The 26,016-nt window shown below is 41.4% G+C and overlaps 1 protein-coding gene across 1 annotated transcript in view; it reads right to left on the bottom strand.

Moving 5' to 3' along the window:
* LOC124594109 (cilia- and flagella-associated protein 52-like) overlaps positions 1–26,016 on the bottom strand; it is a 285,675-nt gene that overhangs the window by 226,584 nt on the left and 33,075 nt on the right. Inside the window, exons 3-4 of the mRNA XM_047132461.1 lie at positions 5,509–5,708; positions 5,252–5,429 (exon numbers count right to left, since the gene is read on the bottom strand). Coding sequence (XP_046988417.1) covers positions 5,252–5,429; positions 5,509–5,708 — 378 coding nt within the window. The remainder of the gene's footprint in view (positions 1–5,251; positions 5,430–5,508; positions 5,709–26,016) is intronic.

Raw genomic sequence — 26,016 nt, 5'->3', positions numbered from 1 at the left:
CACCATTCCCCAGACCTAGTCTGCAAACAGATCTCTCATGCCATTTCCATTCACCCTCCCAACCCTTCTACACCCCCAGGAGCCAGCCACAAGAGTATGTCCCCTTTGTCGCCCTGTACCACCCTGGACTGGAACACCTGAACATGTCCTTCACAGAGCTTTGATTACCTATCATCATGTCCTGAAATGAGGGACATCCTACACGAGATACTTCCCACCCCTCCTAAAGTGGTGTCCCATCACCCAGCTAACCTCCACAACATCCTAGTCCATCCCTATGCCACTTCCAATCACAAACTCTTGCCACAAGGATCGTATCCCTATGAAAGACCCTGGTGCAAAACCTGCCCAATCCACCCACCTAGCACCTTCTATTCCAGTAATGTCACAAATTTATCCCACTCCATCAGGAGCTGGGCTACCTGTGAAAGCAGTCATGTCATTTACCACCTCTTCTGCAATCATTGCACATTTTTTTATATTGGTGTGACTACTAACCAGCTGTCCACCAGGATGAATAGCCACTGCCAAACTGTGACTTTGAACTAAGTAGATCACCCTGTGGCACAAACATGCAGCTGGACACAACACAACTGATTTCAATGGAAGCTTCACTACCCAAGCCATCTGGATTCTTCCCTCCACCACCAGCTTTTCTGAACAATGCAGATGGGAGTTATCCTCACAACAGATTCTCCACTCCCATAACCATCCCAACCTCAACCTATGACAGCATAGTGTTCCCACACTCTCCATCCAACAGTTTCCATTCCTCTACCCATATTCTCACCTCCCAACCTGTATTTTTGGGGCCCTCTGCCAATGCATCCGCCCATCTTTCCCTGTTCCTCTCCTTTTTTTATCCTTTTTCCCACCTCACTGCCCCACACCCACCTGACGCAGTGCCTGCGATATTCTAGTCCCTGCACATTACACCAGACAGCGTTCATCTCTCTCTCCACCTGTACACTATTTCTTCCTCTTCCCCAACCCCTTCAGATTGCTGCTTGCATGATGTTGTATTCTGGCCTGAGATGCAGGAGCTGGTGGTCATGTGTGCGAGGTGTGCTTGCTTGTGGCTGTGAATGGTGGGTGTCTCTCTTTTACTGATGAAGGCAGTGGCCGAAAGCTGTATGGAAGTGTCTTTTAGTTGTGCCTGTCTGCAACTTGATGTATCTTCTTTACAGTAAGTAGCAATGTGTCTTCCTACATTGTTCAAATTTCACACTAGTTGCATAAGAGTGGCACTAGTAGCACCACTATAAGGATGCAAATCAGGTTTGCTTTAAATACACAGTGAGGAGTGTAGACATGATAAGCTGATGTTAGTCAAGAATGCCTTTAAGGTCACAAAGGTGCCGTTATCAACACGACAGTGGGTTTCAACGAGGTCATGTAACAGGGCTACGTGAAGTTGTACGCTCCTGTGACACTGCAGAAAGACATGGGAGGAATGTAGCCACTGTATATGAGTACTGGCAGCAATTGTCATGAGAATGGACAGTCACAAGAAGGCTGTGGATGGTCACAAGGCACTATTGTGAGAGAAGACCATCATGTTTGGCGTTTGGCTCCGTCACATCGTATTTCATCTTCAGCAGCAATTTGAGTGGCAGCTGGCACCACAGTGACACAATAACTGTTACCAACTGGTTGCTTCAAGGACAGCTCCATGTCAGATGCCCTGCAGTGTGCATTCCACTGACCCCAGACCACCACCATTTGTGATTTCAGTGGTGTCAAGCAAGAGCTCATTGGAGGGCAGGGTGGAGGTCTGTATGTTTTCTGATGACAGTTGGTCTGCCTTGGCGCCAGTGATGGCTGTGTGTTGGTTAGGAGGAGGCCATATGAGGGCCTGCAATCAACCTGTCTGCGTGCTAGATACACTGGACCTACACCTGGAGCTATGGTTTGTAGTGCAATTTTGTTTGAGTGCAGGAACAGTCTTGTGGTTATCCCATACATCCTGACTGCAAATTTATATATCAGTCTTGTGATTCAACCTGTTGTGCTGCCATTCATGAATAGCATTTCAGGGGATGTTTTCCAACAGGATAACACTCACATACCACTGTTTTAACCCAACACACTCTACAGAGTGTCAACATCTTGCCTTTGTCTGCTCGATCACCAGAACTGTCTCCAGCCAAGCACATACGAGACATCATCAGACGACAACTCCAGTGACATCCACAAACAACATTATCTGTCCATGTACTGACCAATCAAATGCAACAGGCATGGAACTCCATCCCACAAACTGACATCCAGCACCTGTACAACACAATGCTTGCACATTTGCATGCTTATGCTCAACATTCTTGTGGTTACACCAGCTATTAATGTATCAGCATTTCACATTTGCAATGGCTTATCTCACGCTTACATTAACCTGTGATCTTGCAATGTTAATCACTTAAATGTGTTACCTAGACAAATTTATTCCAAAAATTTCATTACTCTACATTAATTATTTTTTTGTGCTGCATTTTGATTTTCCATCAGTGTCTTTGGAGCTTTGGCTGTGTGGGGGTGGTGTAGTCATGTATTTATGTCTTAATAACACCTTCTTTATTCCACAAGATTTCGGGATTGCAGCTGGATCCCATCGACTTCTTTCCACGATATTTCGGCTTACAACCTTACAGCCATCTTCAGGTGAGTGTTTGACACTGGAGATTGCTAGTGCAAGTCGCTCTATTTATACGTAAAAGTGTCGCAGTTACGCATGCGCAAGTTACTGTAGCATGGGCGCCACCTGTCGATTCCACGGCCCTCTACAATATTACTGCATCTATGGAGCAGTAATATTGTAGAGGGCCTTGGAATCAACAGGTGGCGCGCATGCTACGGTAACTTGCTCATGCGCGCCTGCGGCACTTTTACGTATAAAAAAAAAGCGACTTGCACTAGCAATCTCCAGTGTCAAACACTCGCCTGAAGATGGCTGTAAGGTTGTCAGCCGAAATATTGTGGAAAGAAGTCGATGGGATCCGGCTGCAATTCTGAAATCTTGTGGAATATTAGATACACCGGGAAAATTTCAAGAGTCACACCTTCTTTATTATTTCCGCTTGTATTTGTACAAAACAAAAGCATTGTTTTGCTATGTCACTACATTGTAAAATGAGAATTATATTTGAATCTGACTTTGATCCATGAATTATGCCAGTCAAAGTTGCTTCTACCTGGTGGCAATATAATCTGGGTTTAATGTATATACAACACAGATTTCTGAGTTAAGCTTGATCTGCGGTCATATTCTCTGTTAATCTAAGGACAAATGCTTTATACAATGGGCTCTATGTGTGTAATGTTACAATTATCTCATCACTACACCTTTCTCTGACTCCCCTCTTTACCTCTTTAGCAAATTTAACCTGTAGAAGTTTACACTCATCATCTGATATTGCAGACTCCTGACACCAAACCAGAGTAGGTACATGATGATTATAATTAAAGTTCTATTTTAAAAATGCTGTAAAAAAGAACCACTACTGAGAATGACATCCAATTTGAACAGAATATTATCAAAGAAGGGGTAAACACTACGGAAACAAAAAAAAATTTAACAGAAGTTCTATCACAAGATGGTGCTGTAAGATGTGGGGTACACAGCTGTTCCTCAGTTTGTGTCTAAGATACTCAGCATGGCTGTCTCGATGCAGAATCATGCACTGTTGGTACAACTCTTTTGCAATAACAGTGAAGGCATGCCAGTAGCTCTCCTGAAGTTCCAGATGCTCAAGTGTATTGTTCTGATGTCCACCATGGCCTGGATAAAATGGTTATGAAATTTGAAAGTACAGGTTCTTTTGAACTGCAGTGTGGTAGAGGGAGGAAAATAATTGATTCAACATCAGCAGAAGATATGGCCACAACACCAGGAGATGTCAAGCAGTGGTGTGCAGACATGTAGTGCACATGTTATTGCCCTAATTTTGGTCATGCCTGTGAGCATGGTACATAAAATTCTACAAAATATCCTGTATTGCTGTCAATATACAATCACACATGTTCAGGAGTTGCTTCATGCTGCCCTGCCAGTAAAACGAATGTTTGCTCTATAATTTCTTGCTCACATGGAAGTGGACAACAAATGGCCATGGAACATTCTATGGTCAGACAAAGCCTATTTCCATTTTCAAGGACATGTCAATACACAGAACTGCAGAATACAGGAATGGGAAATCTGCTTCCAGTACCATTTCATTCTGCAAAGGTAACTGTGGGCTGCAGGTTGACTCCATTGCGTAGTGTAGAGCTATATTGTTTTGAAGAGATGGTGCTGCATGTCCTGTTACATGTATCATCACTGGTATGTGCTATGGGAGTCTTGCGCACAATATCATTCCAACCCTTCAACAGCATGTGGCTAGGATTAATTTTATCCATGATGGCACTCCTCCTCACACTGCACAGCTAGTGAAGAGGCAACTACAGAGTCACCTTGGAAGTGCTAGAACTATCAGCCATCATTTCCCTACAGCCCAGACTGCCTACTCTTAATCTGTCTGACTTCTAGCTATGGGTTATCAAAAAGATGCTGTGTCCAGTGCTCTGATTATAAGCACAGCTGAATTGAAGGAAAGTATCATACAATATATTCTGACATGACCCCTGTGACACTCTGCTCTGCTGCAGAACATGCTTTTTCTCAATTTCAACTTGTGGCAGAAAACAGTGGGCAGCACTGAACATGACAGTATTACGACAATTAAAAACTGATTTCATTATTACTTTTTATGAAACTTTTAGCCTCAGATGATTAAAAACTGATTTCATTATTGATTTTATATGGTTTTTGGCTTCAGGACAGTTAAAAACATATTTCCCATCCAATGTGGTGTGACCTTGTCATGGCTCAGGGCTCACCTAACAAACAGCATCACAACTGTTGAATTCCATTATGCAGTATGGTTACTTTAATATGCATTTTCACCATAACCACCGTATTGTGATTCATCTGTCATTTATAGCCAAACCCGTTTATGCTATACTTACAGCACAATCTAGTGGAAAAAATTTTGGTGACTTTCTTTCCTGTTTCCATGACATTTCCTCCTTCTTCAACAATATTCAGTTCAAATTTGATATCATTCTGAGCAGTGGTTCTTTTTTTACAGTGTTTTTGAAACTGGTACTTTAAAATCACCCTATATATCTCTTGGTCTCTTTGTTAAAGTTTATAATTTCAGTTTTTTCTTCTTTTCATCTTTGTACAGATGATATTCACTGTTTTGGATCTTACCACATAGTGCCTCACTTTCCTTGATGTCCCACACCACAACATTACCATCATCACGTCCTCCCAAGGACACAAGGTAATGGCTGTCACATGAAAATATAACAGATTCTACACGAACTTTATGGATTTCATGTTTGGTAACAAGTTTCAGGGTGTCAAATTCCCACAACATAACAGTTGCCTGCAAGTAAAGGAAAAATATTTTTCCTGTATGCTAAATTCACATCTACACTGTACTTGACATAGTTTCTTGTCTTTACCTTGTGCCCCATGTGATTTACTTGTGCTGAGGCAACATATTTCCCTTCTTTAGAAATTGATACAGCACATATAACATTAGTATGGCCTGTCAGAAATGTTTGAACTTTTGTCTTCCAGTTCTGTATCACAACTTTGCATCCAAGGGGATACACTATGTGTTCACCATCTGGATGAACTTGCAGCCCACCAGGAACAACACCTGAGGGAAAAAAACATGATCTTCAGACCTATAAGAACTTGGTAGCACACATAATATTTTTATTCTATGTAAAATTGTTATTGGTTTTCACATCAACAGCAAACAAAATTAAAGAAAGGCAATTAGTGATCTGCAGTTGACTTGTGTGTGTCAGACACACACACACACACACACAGAGAGAGAGAGAGAGAGAGTGAGAGAGAGAGAGAGAGAGAGAGAGAGAGAGAGAGGAAGGGAGAGAGGGAGGGAGGGAGAGAGAGAGAGAGAGAGATAGGAAGGGAGAGAGGGAGGGAGGGAAAGAGAGAGAGAGAGAGAGAGAGAGAGAGGGAGGGAGGGAGGAAGGGAGGGAGGGGGAGGGAGAGATAGTCAGAATTCAACTCAATGCTCAATGCTTAATTGTATATTTTTCTCTGAATGTTTTGTTATTTTGCTATTGGTTTTGAACTTTCAATACTTTTATTATATCTGCACAAAATATACAAATATTTTCCACTCTTCTTTAAAATAAAGGTTTGTTGTTGTTGTTGTTGTGGTCTTCAGTCCTGAGACTGGTTTGATGCAGCTCTCCATGCTACTCTGTCCTGTGCAAGCTTCTTCATTCCCCAGTACCTACTGCTGCCTACATCCTTCTGAATCTGCTTAGTGTATTCATCTCTTGGTCTCCCTCTACAATTTTTACCCTCCATGCTGCCCTCCAGTACTAAATTGGTGATCCCTTGATGCGTCAGAACATGTCCTACCAACCGATCCCTTCTTCTAGTCAAGTTGTGCCACAAACTCCTCTTCTCCCCAATTCTATTCAATACCTCCTCATTAGTTACGTGATCTACCCATCTAATCTTCAGCATTCTTCTGTAGCACCACATTTCGAAAGCTTCTATTCTCTTCTTGTCTAAACTATTTATCGTCCATGTTTCACTTCCATACATGGCTGCAATCCAAACAAATACTTTCAGAAACGACTTCCTGACACTCAAATCTATACTCAATGTTAACAAATTTCTCTTCTTCAGAAACTCTTTCCTTGCCATTGCCAGTCTACATTTTATATCCTCTCTACTCCGACCATCATCAGTTATGTTGCTCCCCAAATAGCAAAACTCCTTTATTACTTTAAGTGTCTCATTCCCTAATCTAGATTCCCTCAGCATCACATGAGTTAACTCGACTACATTCCATTATCCTCGTTTTGCTTTTTTTTATGTTCATCTTATACCCTCCTTTCAAGACACTGTCCATTCCGTTCAACTGCTCTTCCAAGTCCTGTGCTGTATCTGACAGAATTACAATCTCATTGGCGAACCTCAAAGTTTTTATTTCTCCTCCATGGATTTTAATACCTACTCCGAACTTTTCTTTTGTTTCCTTTACTGCTTGCTCAATACACAGATTGAATAGCATCGGGGAGAGGCTACAACCCTGTCTCACTCCCTTACCAACCACTGCTTCCCTTTCACGTCCCACGACTCTTACAACTGCCATCTGCTTTCTGTACAAATTGTAAATAGTCTTTCGCTCCCTGTATTTTACCCCTGCCACCTTCAGAATTTGAAAGAGAGTATTCCAGTCAACATTGTCAAAAGCTTTCCCTAAGTCTACAAATGCTAGAAACGTAGGTTTGCCTTTCCTTAATCTATTTTCTAAGATAAGTCGTAGGGTCAGTATTGCCTCACGTGTTCCAATATTTCTACGGAATCCAAACTGACCTTCCCCGAGATCAGCTTCTACCAGTTTTTCCATTCGTCTGTAAAGAATTCGCGTTAGTATTTTGCAGCTGTGACTTATTAAACTGATAGTTCGGTAATTTTCACATCTGTCAACATCTGCTTTCTTTGGGATTGGAATTATTATATTTTTCTCGAAGTCTGAGGGAATTTCGCCTGTCTCATACATCTTGCTCACCAGATGGTAGAGTTTTTTCATGGCTGGCTCTCCCAAGGCTGTCAGTAGTTCTAATGGAATGTTGTCTATTCCTGGGCCTTGTTTCGACTTAGGTCTTTCAGTGCTCTGTCAAACTCTTCACGCAATATCATATCTCCCATTTCATCTTCATCTACATCCTCTACCATTTCCATAATATTGTCCTCAACAATATCGCCCCTATATAGACCCTCTATATACTCCTTCCACCTTTCTGCTTTCCCTTCTTTGCTTAGAACTGCGTTTCCATCTGAGCTCTTGATATTCATGCAAGTGATTCTCTTTTCTCCAAAGATCTCTTTAATTTTCCTGTAGGCAGTATCTATCTTACCCCTCGTGAGATAAGCCTCTACATCCTTACATTTGTCCTCTAGCCACCCCTGCTTAGCCATTTTGCACTTCCTGTCGATCTCATTTTTCAGACGTTTGTAATCCTTTTTGCCTCCTTCATTTACTGCATTTTTGTATTTTCTCCTTTCATCAATTAAATTCAGTATCTCTTCTGTTACCCAAGGATTTCTACCAGCCCTCGTCTTTTTGCCTACTTGATCCTCTGCTGCCTTCACTATTTCATCCCTCAAAGCTACCAATCCTTCTTCTGCTGTATTTCTTTCCCCCATTCCTGTCAATTGTTCCATTATGCTCTCGCTGAAACTCTGTACAACCTCTGGTTCTTTCAGTTTATCCAGGACCCATCGCCTTAAATTCCCACCTTTTTGCAGTTTCTTCAGTTTTAGTCTACAGCTCATAACCAATAGATTCTGGTCAGAGTCCACATCTGCCCCTGGAAATGTCTTACAATTTAAAACCTGGTTCCTAAATCTCTGTCTTTCCATTATATAATCTATCTGAAACCTTCTAGTACCTCCAGGGTTCTTCCATGTATACAACCTTCTTTCAGGATTCTTGAACCAAGTATTAGCTATGATTAAGTTATGCTCTGTGCAAAATTCTACCAGGTGGCTTCCTCTTTCATTTCTTAGCCCCAATCCATATTCACCTACTACGTTTCCTTCTCTTCCTTTTCCTACTGTCGAATTCCAGTCACCCATGACTCTTAAATTTTCCTCTCCCTTCACTACCTGAATAATTTCTTTTACCTCAACATACATTTCATCAATTTCTTCATCATCTGCAGAGCTAGTTGAGCTAGTTGACATATAAACTTGTACTACCGTAGTAGGTGTGGACTTCGTGTCTATCTTGGCCACAATAATGTGTTCACTATGCTGTTTGTAGTAGCTTACCCGCATTCCTGTTTTCCTGTTCATTATTAAACCTACTCCTGCATTAACCCTATTTGATTTTGTATTTATAAGCCTGTATTCACCAGACCAAAAGTCTTGTTCCTCCTGCCACCAAACTTCACTAATTCCCACTATATCTAACTTTAACCTATCCATTTCCCTTTTTAAATTTTCTAACCTACCTGCCCGATTAAGGGATCTGACATTCCACGCTCCGATCCGTAGAACGCCAGTTTTCTTTCTCCTGATAAAAGGTAGGCCCTACATAACCAGAAAAGTAGACTGAGCAGCAGAGAAACTGAACTTTTTTTGCAGAATTAAATTCCCAGCTTTGTAGATGTTTTTACCATTTTGGACTCCAAATAACATAGATTTTCTGTTATCCAGTGTTGTTTACAAAAGGAAAAAAGCATTAAAACTACTGTAAGTTCTACCGATAATACAGAGACAGATGCAGCATTAAAATTTAAAAGAGAATACACCACTGAAAATGACACAATAAAATCGCAGCAGAGAACTATTGTGTATGGTGTTCCCCAAGGCTTGATACTTGGATCACTGATCTTCTTAGTGTACAATCTACCAGCATAAGTAGAAGTCAAGCAAATATAGTAATGTTTGCTGATGATATTAGTATCTTTATAAATGGTGTGAAATCCTCAATGTACATTACAGCTGAAATGGTAATACACCAAGTATACAAATGGTTCACAGCAAACAGGCTACCATTAAACCTTTCAAAAGTCTAATGGAGTTTCAGATAGCAGAAACAGGCTAAAAGCCCTTGAAATATATGTCAATGGTCAAAAGATCACTTAAAATGAAATGAATGTACCAATTACCTGCTCAAGAAGCTAAGCTTGGCAAGTTTTGCATTACGATTTTATTCGTCCCATGTTGAAAGGGGAATATTTTGCATATTTCCAGTATCTGGTCTTGTATGGTATAATATTCTGGGGAAATACTGCAAAAGTGGAAAAAGTTTTTAAACTACAAAACTGAGCTGTGAAGTTGATCTGCAGTGTTACAAATCTATTTAAGACCCTTGAGTTATTTACACTCACAAGTCAGTATATTTATTCACTGATGATATTTATCATTGAAATTAATCAGTCTTTGAAAATATAAAATGGACAGACAAATAATCTACTCACCACATGGCTGCCGGAAGAATCATGTAAAACATGTGGAACTGTGGGAGCTAGCAGAGCCAGAGGCTCGTTCTTTTGCCAAAAGAGTTGACTCGAAATGAAGAAGCATGAAGAAAAAGGACTGGTGAGGTTTAAAAAATAGGAAAGTTCCAGAAAATTCGCCCAGAACCACAGGACATGAGAGACTTACCAGATGGGGTGAGACAGAAAGACTGATTATTGGTGCCTGTCTCGGATGAGGTTTTCCAAACCTTTTGGTGCAAGCACCAACAATAAGTCTTTGCTTCTCATCCCATTCAGTAAGTCTCCTGCGATCTGGGGTTCTGGGTAATTTTTCCAGAACTCTCCCATCTGATAAATCTCACCAGTCCTTTTCCTTCATCACTCTTCCTTTCTCTTCAACATTTCTGCCAGAAGAAGGAGCCACTGATTCCAAAAGCCCTTGCATTTTCACATCATTTACATGTCTTCTCCTGATGCTGATTGATGAGTAGATTTTTTTATCTATCCATATTATATTGATGACATTTGTTAAGACCAACAAAAACTTTTCCAAACTAACTGTGACATTCACTATCCTGCCACAAAGATTCAGTAGCTTTCAGTGAAGTTCAAAAAGGAGTTATCCAGTCTGGGATAAGGGCTTACAATAGTATTCCACTGAACATAAGAAAAGACACTGACAAGCATCATGTATTCAAGAGGCACGGAAACAATTTGTCATTAAGTATACTGTATATAATTTAAATCATTTATAAAGCTGCAGATTACATAAAAGATGTGTCATATTACAAATGATACTTAAGTATTTTGCGCATTTGTGTCTTTAATACCATATGCTTTGTATATGTCTTCTTTGCAGGATTTTCGCTTTTCTTCTCGTTCTCTCCATGTAATATTCTACTCTTTGGCTTGGTCCATGTTACAGTACAACCAGAGTCCAAGACAATGAGTCACAAAACTCCCACAATTTTTCTGCATCTTAGCTGCTGCAGTGCTGCCAAGCAACCAGCTTGTATAAACACACTACAAAATTATTGTGTATTGCAGTGTAGAAGCACATTGCATATGCAGATGAGGAGGTATTTCATAGTTTATTGTTGCACTATGAACTGCAGTAGCTTAATTGAATTTGGCATATGTAGGGACAGTTATTGTTTATCAAGGACAGAAAATTAGCACAATACAATTTATTGGTGATACAGCAGCGGTAGCCAAAAGTGAATAGGAACTGAGTTTTGCACTAAATGTAATGGAACATGTACTAATTGCAGCTTAAGATGTTAAAGGTGGGAGAAAGACAAAATTGTTAAGGCTTTCGTGGCCAGTTGTTGACAAACTGCCTATTTGCTTCTGACTCGGGTTCTTCGGCCGACGTTCGTCTGATGATTTTACTGACATTTCGCCAGCACGAGTGGCTGGCATTGTCAAAGCTTCACCCTCCATTGCCGGTGGTGAACTGGAGCCGAGCTCGTGGCCATAGACTATATGTATCTGGTGTGCCAACTTCTAATATAGACGAGAAATGCAACACCTGGAAAGTGTTATGAGGAGCAATCGGTACTCCACAAATTATATTAGAAGTGTAACAGAGCCAAACACTCAGCAAAGTAAGGAATCAGGAAAATAAATATCGGGTACGGCCTTTCTGCCATACATTCCCAGAGTGACACACAGAATCGGCCGCATATTGCACAAACATGGCGTAAAGACAATTTTCAAACTGACAAGGAAGATCAAAGAATGTCTTAGATCAGCAAAGGATAAAAGACACCCACTTGCAATGTCGGGAATATACCGCTTACCATGCACATGTGGAAAAGTTTACGTCACAATGACTGGACGATCAATCAACACCAGGATCAAAGAACATAAGCTACGTTGCAAGTTGGAGCAGGTGGAGAAATCGGCTGTGGCAGAGCACACACTGAGTGAGACTGACCATGTAATAAAATTCTCCGACATGGAAGTTCTGGCTGTAGAGAAGCACTATCACACCCACTTGTTTAGAGAAGCTGTATAAATACACAAACACGGGAACAGCTTCAACAAGAAAGAGGAAAGCCTTAAGGTAAACAGATCCTTGCTTCCCGTAATATAGCAAACGACTGTCGCAGGTAGCAAGAGGAGAACCGCATCAGAAATGACCATGGAGAAGTCCTCGGCCATTGGTGCGTCAGGTACATATAGTCTGCAGCCACGAGCTTGGCTCCAGTTCACCACCAGCAATGGAGGGTGAAGCTTTGACAATGCCAGCCACTCATGCTGGTGAAACGTCAGTAAAATCATCAGACGAATGTCAACCAAAGAACCCGAGACAGAAGCAAATAGGCAGTGGGGTAAAGAATTTTGAAGATATTTTGACACCAGAGAAGCAGAGTAGATAAACATGACAGGTACAGATAAGACCCAGAAGCAAGGCAAGGCCAAAAGAACATTTATAGGAAGTAGCACCTAAAATAAAGTTAATGTTGGACACAAAAGCATGAACGCAAGCAACTGCAAAGCATTTCCTCCCTAATATTTGCTCAAACCTTGACTTATTCATTTTCATTACAGAGAAAAATCTTTCACAGAGATAAGTGGCTCCAGACATGTACATAACACTCTCAGTTTCATGATGCAGGTGTGGAAATTCTTGCTGTGGAAAATTTTGATATAATTCTTTTGTGCTTCATACTGCAGAGAACTTGTCCTTCACCTGTGCACTGCTCTGCAGGTTGATCAGTTCCATCTGTAGATGATTCAGAGCATCTTCAACTGAAGCTGGAAATGGCAATGCAAAGCAATGATTGCTAGGAGACACAAATCGTGTTCCTTAATTTTACAATTATTGATACATATTTCGAAATCTAGCATTTTCATGAAACAAAGCAAGGATAGGGAAATGTGCTGTGTTTTCAGACAATAGTAGGTTCTCACAAAGATCAAGCTTCCTTTCAAATGCATTTACTTTTTCCAACACATCAGAAATTTAATTATTTCCACCTTCAGGCTGTTCATGTGAGATGTAATGTCCACAAGAAACACAAGGTCTGATGCTCATCAAGGGTCTTCTAATTTCAGTACACTCTTTTCAGGCCAAACATAAATCAAAAAATCTTTTCAGCATTTTACCTTGACTGGGCCAACGTATTTTGGTATAGTTAAGTATGTTGCTGTACTCCTCTCCCAGTTTCCCCAAGAACTGCCAAAACTGGCAATGCATAACCCCATATGTCTTCAGGTACTTATAGTATGCACAACAATTTGTATGGCATTTTCTAACATTACTGATTTTGCGCAAAGCTCCTCTCAATGTAGAATGCAGTGAATCCCATACATTGTCTCTTATGTGCATCTCAGATTTTTGTGCATCAGTGTTATGGGTCTTCTCTGATGGTCTCACATTACCATTGCTCCATCCGTGATCACTGAGGTTAACAAATTCCAATCCATACCGACACCATCAATCTCTTGCTCGACAGCTTGCAGTAAGTCCACACCTATAATAGTTCCTTTCAAAGGCACTAAGTCCAAAATAGCCTCTGTTACATGGAGACCTTTATCAACACGTTGTATATATATCAGTACCTGAGCTGTGTCTGTAAGATCTGTTGCTTCATCCAATGCAACTGAGAAAGCAACAAAGACCTTAGCCATAACACACATCATGTCACTGTTTCTTTGGATAGGCTGATTTCTTGAAACCTGTTAATGTTCATGAGACACAAAAGTTCTGTAGCATCAATGAGACAGACATTTACATACTCCCCTTTGGAAAAACAGTTTGCCAGATTTTGCTATTCTTAATTCAGTTTTGAAACTCATTTGCAGTGCAGATGTACTGCAATTGTCATTCTGGAAAATTGAAAACAGTACGTTGTACAGGAAAATAGAAACAGACATAAGAAATTTTTTTTTTCCTGATGCAATAATTTACCAACAGCCGTATGTACTGTAGAAATTTATTTTATGAACTTCTTATGTGCTACATAAGAAATGGGGAGTTAGAGAGGTATAAATTATTATGACTTTAATTAAAATCCTGTCCATATGCCCCATCCATTTTCTCAAGCGCATTTAGTTTTGGCTTGCCGTTCTTCACTGTTCAGTACACTACATTCATCTTTATGAAATGAGTTTTAGTGTCTTTCACTACCTATTACTTGGTGGCATAGCAAACACTGTGGGTTTTCACCTACTGCTGTAAAGAAGACTAGTAGTTTCCAGTCATGTTTAAACATCTGAGAACACAGATCTCCCGTTCTTTGCTTCTCTGTGATACTCCCCATTTCTCAGCATGTCTCACATAGGGCTACAGTCATCAGACAGCAGCAAGACTGGGTTTGCTTTGGTCCTCCTGGTGCTACATAAATGAGGAAATGGAACTGTCACCACTCATTTGGTATGCCTAGTTACAGACGTCACCATTCTGCTTTTCCCTCTGGCTGAGACGGGCACACCTTGCTGGATTTCTGCACTTATGTGCAGTTTGCAGCAACTGGCCAGTCCTGATGTACAGCATTTGTAGACTTAGAGAAAGATTTTGACAATGTTCACTGGAATACACTCTTTGAAATTCTGTAAGTAGCATGGGAGCAAAATGTTATTTACAACTTGTACAGAAACCAGATGGTAGTTATGAGTCAAAGGGATGAAAGTTACACAATGGTTGAGAAAGCATAGAGACAGGGTTTTAGGCTCTCCTCAATGTTATTCAATCTGTACAGTGAGCAAACAGTAGGAAACCAAAGAAAAATTTGGAAAAGGAATTAAATTTCACAGAGAAAAAATAAAAACTTTGAGGATTGCTGATGACATTGTAATTCTGTCAGAGACAGTAGAGGACTTGCAAGAGCAGTTGAACAGCATGGACAGTCTCTTGAAAGAAGACTGTAAGATGAACATAAACAAAACCAAAACAAGGGATATGGAATGTATTTGATTTAATCAGGCAATGCTGAGGGCATTAGATTATGAAATGAGACATTAAAAGTAGTAGACTAGTTTTGCTATTTGGTCAGTAAAATACCTGATGGTGGTCAAAACAGAGAGGATATAAAATGTACGCTGGAAGTTCCAAAAACGCATTTCTGGATAAATTTGTTAATGTGAAATATAAATTAAAGTGTTACGAAGTCCTTTCTGAAGGTATTTGTATAGAATGTAGCCTTGTATGGGAGTATAGCATGGACAATAAGTAGTTTAGACAAGAAGAGAATAGAAGAGCTTCTTAAACATGGTGCTACAGAAGAATTTGAACATTAAATGCATAGGTCGAGTACTGGTAACTAATGGAGAGGTACTAAACAGAAGTGAGGAAAAAAGAAATTTTTGGCACAATTTGACTAAAAGCATGAAATGGTTGGTAGGACACATTCTGAGACTTCAAGGAATCACAAATTCAGTACTGGATAGAAGTGTGGGCGATCAAAATTGTAGAGGGAGACCAAGAAATTAATACAGTAAACAGTTCAACTAGATATACATTGCAGTAGTTATTATGAGATTAAGAGGCTTGCATGGATAGAGTGGTATGGAGAGCTGCATCAACAAGTCTTTGGACTGAAGATGACAACAACAACAACAACACCTATTAATAAAATTTGAGATAAGATTGTGACCTCTAATTTGTATAATTTGTAGAGCCATCTCCCTCCTTTTTTTGTTCTCATTTTTGTTTTAAGGAAATAGCTTATAATATTCAACCATGTTTCAGATAGTAATTTCTTAATGACTGCCCAGTTTAGGATCCATGGAGAATTTTCTACTGAGAAAGTAACAATCACATTATCTCAGAAACACAGTTCTGTTAAAACCAAACAAAAAATTACTATTGTCATTTTTATGATTTTTCAAGCCCTTCTATTGTGTCTTAACACATTTATACTAAAAGCAGGCAGGAGAATCGTTGAATCAGGCTTGCGGGCAGCAAGTACTAAGAAGTGGATGTCAATGTACACATAATAAATGAAAGTCCATGCCTGAAATTCCTAGTCAGTCAGAAGAAAAATGAACTGGTGTAGCAGCACCACATGGGTAACTTAAAAATAGTTTACCCACACTGTGTTGATCTACAGGCTGGATTTCTAGTGTATTTTGTATACTTTCATTCATCTTCTAGAGTACTGCAACTAAGATCACACAAGTATTTATCCTACAGAAATAATAATGTTACAGAAGTAATTATATAATTGAACAGATAAAAAAATCACTCACAATGTGGCAGCAGAAGAAAATACATCGGTTAAAGAAACGTGCAAGCTTTCAGAGCAAGTGGGTCCTTCTGGCAGAAGGGTTGAAAGGGAAGGAAGAGGGATGAAGGAAAAGGACTAGAAAGGTTTATGTACTGGGAAGAGTTCAGAAAAGTGACACAGAGCTCCATTTCACGAAAGACTTACTGGACAGTATTGGAAGAAAAAACTTATATTATGTACAGGGCATAAAGACACACCTTGCAGAAGACTCAAGGGAGGATGCAAATCATGGTTAACACTAATGCTTATAATAAACAAGCTTTTACACTTCCAGTATATTGGCTGCAGACCACAGTCTCTGAAATCAGTGAATTTACATAAACGCTAATGTAAAGTAGCAAATGAGAATGGCGGCTGAGTAGTGTAAGGGGAAGAGAAATGGCTCCTATCTAGACATTGTTCAACATATACTAAGTAGCAACTGACCAGCCATCTGCAAGAAAAATATTGATGACGCTAAATGTAGACCACAAAATGCTAAAATACACTCCTGGAAATGGAAAAAAGAACACATTGACACCGGTGTGTCAGACCCACCATACTTGCTCCGGACACTGCGAGAGGGCTGTACAAGCAATGATCACACGCACGGCACAGCGGACACACCAGGAACCGCGGTGTTGGCCATCGAATGGCGCTAGCTGCGCAGCATTTGTGCACCGCCGCCGTCAGTGTCAGCCAATTTGCCGTGGCATACGGAACTCCATCGCAGTCTTTAACACTGGCAGCATGCCGCGACAGCGTGGACGTGAACCGTATGTGCAGTTGACGGACTTTGAGCGAGGGCGTATAGTGGGCATGCGGGAGGCCGGGTGGACGTACCGCCGAATTGCTCAACACGTGGGGCGTGAGGTCTCCACAGTACATCGATGTTGTCGCCAGTGGTCGGCGGAAGGTGCACGTGCCCGTCGACCTGGGACCGGACCGCAGCGACGCACGGATGCACGCCAAGACTGTAGGATCCTACGCAGTGCCGTAGGGGACCGCACTGCCACTTCCCAGCAAATTAGGGACACTGTTGCTCCTGGGGTATCGGCGAGGACCATTCGCAACCGTCTCCATGAAGCTGGGCTACGGTTCCGCACACCGTTAGGCCGTCTTCCGCTCACGCCCCAACATCGTGCAGCCCGCCTCCAGTGGTGTCGCGACAGGTGTGAATGGAGGGACGAATGGAGACGTGTCGTCTTCAGCGATGAGAGTCGCTTCTGCCTTGGTGCCAATGATGGTCGTATGCGTGTTTGGCGCCGTGCAGGTGAGCGCCACAATCAGGACTGCATATGAGCGAGGCACACAGGGCCAACACCCGGCATCATGGTGTGGGGAGCGATCTCCTACACTGGCCGTACACCACTGGTGATCGTCGAGGGGACACTGAATAGTGCACGGTACATCCAAACCGTCATCGAACCCATCGTTCTACCATTCCTAGACCGGCAAGGGAACTTGCTGTTCCAACAGGACAATGCACGTCCGCATGTATCCCGTGCCACCCAACGTGCTCTAGAAGGTGTAAGTCAACTACCCTGGCCAGCAAGATCTCCGGATCTGTCCCCCCATTGAGCATGTTTGGGACTGGATGAAGCGTCGTCTCACGCGGTCTGCACGTCCAGCACGAACGCTGGTCCAACTGAGGCGCCAGGTGGAAATGGCATGGCAAGCCGTTCCACAGGACTACATCCAGCATCTCTACGATCGTCTCTATGGGAGAATAGCAACCTGCATTGCTGCGAAAGGTGGATATACACTGTACTAGTGCCGACATTGTGCATGCTCTGTTGCCTGTGTCTATGTGCCTGTGGTTCTGTCAGTGTGATCATGTGATGTATCTGACCCCAGGAATGTGTCAATAAAGTTTCCCCTTCCTGGGACAATGAATTCACGGTGTTCTTATTTCAATTTCCAGGAGTGTATGATATGCTTCAAAACTAAATAAAATAAGAATACTGTCTGTTATAGCTGAAGACAGAGCTATTAAAAAGGCAAAGTTTTGAAAATATACCCAAAATTCAAATAAAAATGAAATTAAAGTACCAAAGTGTATGTGGTGTGACATTAAAAGTGAAATAAACCATTGCAAAAAAGGCATTCTCATAGACTCTAATGTATTAAATGTACACTTTATAAACTGTACAGGCTGTCATCATTCAAGCTGCAAAAGCTCAGTCGCTGAGACACTTCCACCCCAAGAATAAAATATACAAGGGGCATTCAATAAGTAATACAATACTTTTTTTCTGAAAGTAGGTTGACATTATTCAGGATTCCATTGCAACATATTATTCTGCACTTTTTTGGCTACAAAACCATATTTTCCAATACAATCTCTTTTCAATGCAATGGTCTTGTACCACCTTACTGAAAGGGTCTGTACTCCACTCTACTGGTCGATGTCAGAGACATCTTTCTGCATCAATAACCTTTGCATCATCTGTGTATTACTTCCCGTGTTGTGGCTGCTAGGAGGACTAAGAAGAACAGTCCAATGAAGTTGTGCGATCTCCTCTTGGGTGCGTAGAATTGTTTGAGCCTTGCATTTTCATGGAGAATGAGAGGTTCATTTGCTTTTTTGTGGTGATGAACATGCTGAAGTTGCTTCTTCTCATGGTAGCAAAATACACATCAGAGATGACTGTAGCACCATGAGGGGGAACATCAAACAGAATAACCCATTCAGAGTCCCAGAAGAGTATTCTAATGACTTGACTGGCTGAGGGTGTGGTTTTGAACATTTTCTTTGTAGGAGAGGTGGTGTGACACCATTCCATGAATTACTATTCCATTCCCAGTTCAAAATGATGAGTCCATGTTTTATTGCTTGTCATGATGTTGACAAAAAAATTGTCGCAATCAGCCTCTAATGCACAAGAAATTCTGCACAGGTGGTCCTTCGTTGCTCTCTGTGGTCTTCTGTTAGTCAGTGAGGCTCGTACCTTTGAGTATCCCAACTGGTGGATGAGTGCGTCACCACTACCAACAGAGACGTCCAGTTGAACAGCTGGGTGTTTAATTGTGATGCATCGATCACCCCCCAATGAGAGTGTTCGCACGGTCCAACATAGCAGAAGTCACAGCTGGAGTGTGGCCAGCCAGCACGTGGGAGATCAGGCAGGTTGTGATGCTGACAAATGGCTTGCCAATGACTCACCATGCTTTTGTTTACTGCCACGTCTCCACAGACATTCTGTAACTGCCTATGAATATCTGCAATGCTCTGGTTTTCTGTCAAAAGAAACTCAGTGACAGCACTCTGCTTGGAACTCATCTCTATTACAGATGCCATTTTGAAGACTGCATACAGCACTTCCACTAATTGGAGCTTCATGAAACTTTAAGATGCTAATGCAGGAATATTCCACAATGGCACTCCTTTTTTAAACTGAAATTGGCCAAGAAAAAAAAATGTGTTTCATTAGTTATCGAACACCCCTTGTAGCAACATTCTCGTGGTCTAAAATAACTCCCCACAATATTAGCATGACAATTAACAAGCTTGGAAATTCTAAAACAGAAGACTATTATGGTATGAAGAACTGTATCATGACGAGCAACGCAAATAAAATTAAAATGCCATTGCCTTATCTATCCAATACAATTGTGGCAGATGATATTTTCCCTGAAGCTCTTAAAATCTATTTTACTCTCCAGGTGTTTAAGAAAGAAGAAAGGCTTCTCTAGTAACTATAGGCCAATCTCAATTCTACTTGCATGAAAAATAAAACAGATAGCTGCATACACAAACAAATATATGACTACTTTGAAAATAACATTTTCTAACTTATGTACCCAATTAAAGACTAAAATTCCACACTCCAACCTTTAGAATGTTAGCGTTTCCCCCCCCCCCCCCCCTCCCCCTTTGATGACAGCATCCTACTGTGTAGTCCTTGCTTGGAGATCTGAATGGGAAACAATTTTACCTCTGGATTATTTTACCCAAGAGAACATCATCAATTTTCGAGTACTAGTAATAGTGTTTCATAGATTTCGTGTCAGTTTTGAATACAGTCAGAGAGAGTCCCTTTAGTCAGCTGTAGTGCCAGTAGAGCTAGTGTCATCATAACTGCCATCTGCTTCACATCTGCTGTGCAGAAAGCTACTTAAATTTAAGTATTAACTGTGTTTTTCTTACTTGTCACTTCTTTTTCCATGTGTTTTTGCTTTTCGGAAGCTTTAATTTTCGAGTACTAGTAATAGTGTTCCATAGATTTCATGTTTGTTTTGAATACAGTCCAGAGACACGTACTGCTTATTTTCACTGTTTCCAACAAGAAGTGTCTAGTAAACACAGTTTAGTCATCTATCGGCCGTCTTTAGTGAATTAGAGGTCCAGTTAAAAGTTGATTAACTCTCTACAGTAAATTGTTGATTTCTTAGGATGGATGGGATGTGTGACTCCTGTGTACAGACGCAGGAGGAGCTGGCCACTGTTCGTGAACAGCTGAACGTGCTGATGGCCACAGTCAGCTGTCTTCAGGCCGCTGCCTCAGAGTGTAGCGGCAGTGGGGAGTCCGGTGTGTCACATGGTACACTCCAGGTGTTAGATGCTTCACCAATGGTCCCTGCTGTTGAGACATCTTCGCGGGTGCCGGGCGCGGTTGGGCCACCCTCTTCCCAAGGGGAGTGGCAGGTTCAGTGGCATTCGCGTCGCACGAGGCGGAGGGTCAATGTGGAGGCTGGTCATGTGGCATCGCCCGCTCTGCCTGTGAGTGGACATGTGGCCGCTACTTCAGCAAGGTCCAAGCAGACACACGGGGGGAGGGGTTTATTAGTGATTGGGAACTCCAATGTTAGGCGGGTGATGGAGTCCCTTAGGGAAATAGCGGAAAGGTTGGGGAAGAAGGCCAGTGTTCACTCTGTTTGCTTGCCGGAGGGTCTCATCCGAGATGTGGAGGAGGCCCTGGCAGCGGCAATAGAGAGCACTGGGTGCACCCGACTGCAAATTGTTGCTCATGTTGGCACCAATGACTCCTGCTGTCTGGGTTCAGAGGTCATCCTCAGTTCATACAGGCGGCTGGCGGAGTTGGTGAAGGCGAAAAGCCTCGCTTGCAGGGTGCAATCTGAGCTAACTATTTGTAGTATTGTTTCCAGAACCGATCGCGGTCCTCTGCTTTGGTGCCGAGTGGAAGGCTTAAACCAGAGGCTCAGATGATTCCGCGGAGGTCTGGGGTGCAAATATCTCAACATCCACAATTGGGTGGAGAAATGTAGGGTCCCCCTGAATAGGTCAGGCATGCACTACAAGGGTAGCAGAATACGTGTGGAGTGCACATGTGGGTTTTTTAGGTTAGAGAATTCCCTCCCTAGGCCCGACAAGATGCCTCCTGAGACGCAACAAGGTAGTAGTAGGCAAAACACAACAGGGAATAACAATATTAATGTGGTAATAGTAAACTGCAGGAGCGTCTATAGAAAGGTCCCAGAACTGGGCACAATGTCCACATAGTACTAGGAATGGAAAGTTGGCTGAAACCAGATGTAACAGTAATGAAATTCTAAACTCATATTGGAATGTATACCGCAGAGACAGGCTGGACAGTGAAGGGGGAGGCGTGTTTATAGCAATAAAAAGTGCAATAGTATCTAAGGAAATTGACAGAGATCCGAAATGTGAAACACTTTGGGTGAAGGTCACGGTTAAAGCAGGCTTAAACATGGTAATTGGATGTCCCTATAGGCCCCTGGCTCAGCAGCTGTTGTGGCAGAGCACATGAAGGAAAATTTGGAAAATATTTCGAGTAGATTTCCCAACCATGTTATAGTTCTGGGTGGAGATTTTAATTTACCAAATATAGACTGGGAGACTCAAACGTTTATAACGGGTGGCAGGGACAAAGAATCCAGTGAAATTTTTTTAAGTGCATTATCTGAAAACTACCTTGAGCAGTTAAACAGAGAACCAACTTGTGGCAATAACATATTAGACCTTCTGGTGACAAACAGACCTGAACTATTTGAAACAGTTTACGCAAAACAGGGAATCACTGATCATAAAGTGGTTACTGCAGCCATGATTTCAGCTGTAAATAGAAATATTAAAAAAGGTAGGAAGATTTTTCTGTTTAGCAAAAGTGACAAAAAGCAGATTTCAGAGTACTTGATGGCTCAACACAAAAATTTTGCCCCAAGTACAGATAGTGTTGAGGATCAGTGGAAAAAGTTCAAATCCATCGTACAATATGCATTAGATGAGTATGTGCCAAGCAAGATCGTAAGAGATGGAAAAGAGCCACCGTAGTACAACAACCAAGTTAGAAAACTGCTACGGAAACAAAGGGAACTTCACAGCAAACATAAACATAGCCAAAGCCTTGCAGACAAACAAAAATTACATGAAGTGAAATGTAGTGCGAGGAAGGCTGTGTGAGAGGCATTCAATGAATTCGAAAGTAAAGTTCTATGTACTGACTTGACAGAAAATCCCAAGAAATTTTGGTCTTACGTCAAAGTGGTAGGTGGATCAAAACAAAATGTCCAGACACTCTGTGACCAAAATGGTACTGAAACAGAGGATGACAGACTAAAGACCGAAGTACCAAATGTCTTTTTCCAAAGATGTTTCACAGCGGAAGACTGCACAGTAGTTCCTTCTCTAGATTGTCACACAGATGACAAAATCTCCAACGTCAATCAGTTGTAGAATTTTGGAACACATATTATGTTCGAGTATAATACTTTTCTGGAGACTAGAAATCTACTCTGTAGTCATCAGCATGGGTTTCGAAAAAGACGATCATGTGCAACCCAGCTCGCGCTATTCGTCCACGAGACTCAGAGGGCCGTAGACACGGGTTCCCAGGTAGATGCCATGTTTCTTGACTTCCGCAAGGCATTTGATACAGTTCCCCACAGTCGTTTAACGAACAAAGTAAGAGCATATGGACTATCAGACCAATTGTGTGATTGGATTGAAGAGTTCCTAGATAACAGAACGCAGCATGTCATTCTCAATCGAGAGAAGTCTTCCAAAGTAAGAGTGATTTCAGGTGTGCCGCAGGGGAGTGTCATAGAACCATTGCTATTCACAATATATATAAATGACCTTGTGAATAACGTTGGAAGTTCACTGAGGCTCTTTGCAGATGATGCTGTAGTATATCGAGAGGATGTAACAATGGAAAATTGTACTGAAATGCTGGAGGATCTGCAATGAATTGATGCATGGTGCAGGGAATGGCAACTGAATCTCAGTGTAGACAAGTGTAATGTGCTGCGAATACATAGAAAGAAGGATCCTTTATAATTTAGCTACAATATAGCAGGTCAGCAATTGCAAGCAGTTAATTCCATAAATTATCTGGGAGTACTCATTAGGAGTGATTTAAAATGGAATGACCATATAAAATTAATCATCAGTAAAGCAGATGCCAGACTGAGATTCATTGGAAGAATCCTAAGGAAATGCAATCCGAAAACAAAGGAAGTAGGTTACAGTACACTTGTTCACCCACTGCTTGAATACTGCTCACCAGTCTGGGATCCGTACCAGATAGGGTTGATAGAAGTGATAGAGAAGATCCAATGGAGAGCAGTGTGCTTCATCACAGGATCATTTAGTAATCACGAAAGCATTACGGAGATGATAGATAAACTCCAGTGGAAGACTCTGCAAGAGAGACGCTCAGTAGCTCGGTACGGACTTTTGTTGAAGTTTTGAGAACATACCTTCACCAAGGAGTAAAGCAGTATATTGCTCCCTCCTACGTATATCTCACAAAGAGACCATGAGGATCAAATCAGAGAGATTAGAGCTCACACATAGGCATACCGACAATCTTTCTTTCCATGAACAATACGAGTCTGGAATACCTAGAAGGGAGAACTGATAGAGGTACTCAAAGTACCCTCTGCCACACACCATCAGGTGGCTTGCGGAGTATGGATGTAGATGTAGATGTATGGTAGAGCTGCATGCCCTTGGGAAAAATAACAGTTGTAGTCTCCCCTTGCTTTTAGCCATTTGCAGTACCAACACAACAAGGTCATGTTAGCTGATATTATGAGGCCAGATCAGCCACTCATACGGACAGTTATCTCTATAACAACTGCCCCTCTTCAGGAACCACATGTTTGTCTGGCCTCTGCACAAATGCCCCTGCATTGTGGTTGTACCCATGATAATGTTATCTGCATCACTGAGGCACACAAGCCACCCCACCTCAGCGAGCATGTGAGGATTGTGGTAGGGAAGGTGAATGGTCAACTTCAGTTTATTGGGAGAATTTTAGGACAGTGTGGTTCATCTGTAAAGGAGACCACTTGTAGGACACTAGTGGAACCAGTTCTTGAAGACTGCTCAAATGCTTGGGAACCACAGTAGGTAGGATTGAAAGAAGACATTGAAGCAAATTGGAGGTGAGCTGCAAGTTGATCAGCATGCAAGTGTTACGACCATGCTTCAGGAGCTCAAGTGGGAATCACTGGAGGCAAGAAGACATTCATTTTCAAGAACACTATTGAGAAAGTTTAGAGAACTAGTGTTCGAAGCTGACTGCAGAGCAATCCTACTGCTGCCAACATACATTTTGCATAGGCTCATATGGAAGCATATAGGGAGTCATTTCACCCTCGCTCTGTCTGCAAGTAGAACAGGGAGGGAAACGACTAGTTGTGGTACACGGTACCTTCCGCCATGTACCATACGGTGGCTTGCAGAGTATGTATGTAGATGTAGATACATAAACAGCTGTAGGATATGTATGTATAAGATGGTACATGTACCAGAATCATTTTTCTCCTTTCCCTTTCCATTTATGGACAGTGTATGGAATGTGAGTTCTAGAAATGTTGATAGAAAAATTCTGTGTCAGGCATGACATGTTTCTTATCATGTTCCACTAGACTTAGTAGAGTATTTCAGAGATACTTGCCTGCTGACTAAAGAAAATAGAAATGAAGTGCATAACTGTTCTTTGTATCTTCTCTATTTCTTATCTTAATCCCAGATAGAAAAAATATATGCATGATCTTCTCGAGTGATGCTTCTGTGTGACCTCCTTTAGGAATGAATCCATTTCTATATGTTTCTACCAGAAAAATTCAGTTTGGTATCTGCCCTCTACACACAATGGACTCATAATGAACTTGTATTATGTAAAGACTCTTTCTTGTACCATAAGAGAGTGGATTTACCACATCAGTAGTAAACATGAGGTAGCTGGAACAAACAAGGTCATCTAAGGACCATCCTTTCATTCATTCACACAACTCAATTATATAATTCAAAAGAAGTAGGTGAGAAATTTAAAACTTCCCTTAAAAATATTCTTTCAATGTTATGAATCAAGTTTTCGTTTGCAGTACATAACAGACATTTGCAGTGTAAGCCAAGAAAAAGGGTGGCTATCACCTATGATCAAAATATCATATGCCAGAAAGAGAGAGCTTAATTTAACTCAGAGGACTATTTCTAATCAAAACTTGCAAGTGCACTACAAGCAAAATCTTATAATTCTTCACCATGTCGTCAAAACAATAAAAAATCATGTAATGTGCATAAAAATTCAAAATTCCAAGAACAAGGCAACGACATATAAGCTCATAGTCAGGGGAATAACAGAACAGGCTTACAACTGATTCACACACCCCTTGAACTTTAGTCTTGTAAAAACTCATGTTATGCAATTCCAAACAAATAAAACAACTTACAGGTACAAGAAGTAGAGAGCAAAGGACATATGCTGAGTGTGGCTTTATTTTTGTGGAACTCTTGTGCATCCAGAAGAATAATAAACCGAGGTGACACCAGAATGTG

Source organism: Schistocerca americana, chromosome 2, assembly GCF_021461395.2.
Source record: "Schistocerca americana isolate TAMUIC-IGC-003095 chromosome 2, iqSchAmer2.1, whole genome shotgun sequence".
Lineage (NCBI taxonomy): Eukaryota > Metazoa > Arthropoda > Insecta > Orthoptera > Acrididae > Schistocerca > Schistocerca americana.
The sequence above is the reverse complement of the archived record's forward strand: the minus strand, read 5'-3'. Positions and strand labels throughout refer to the sequence as shown.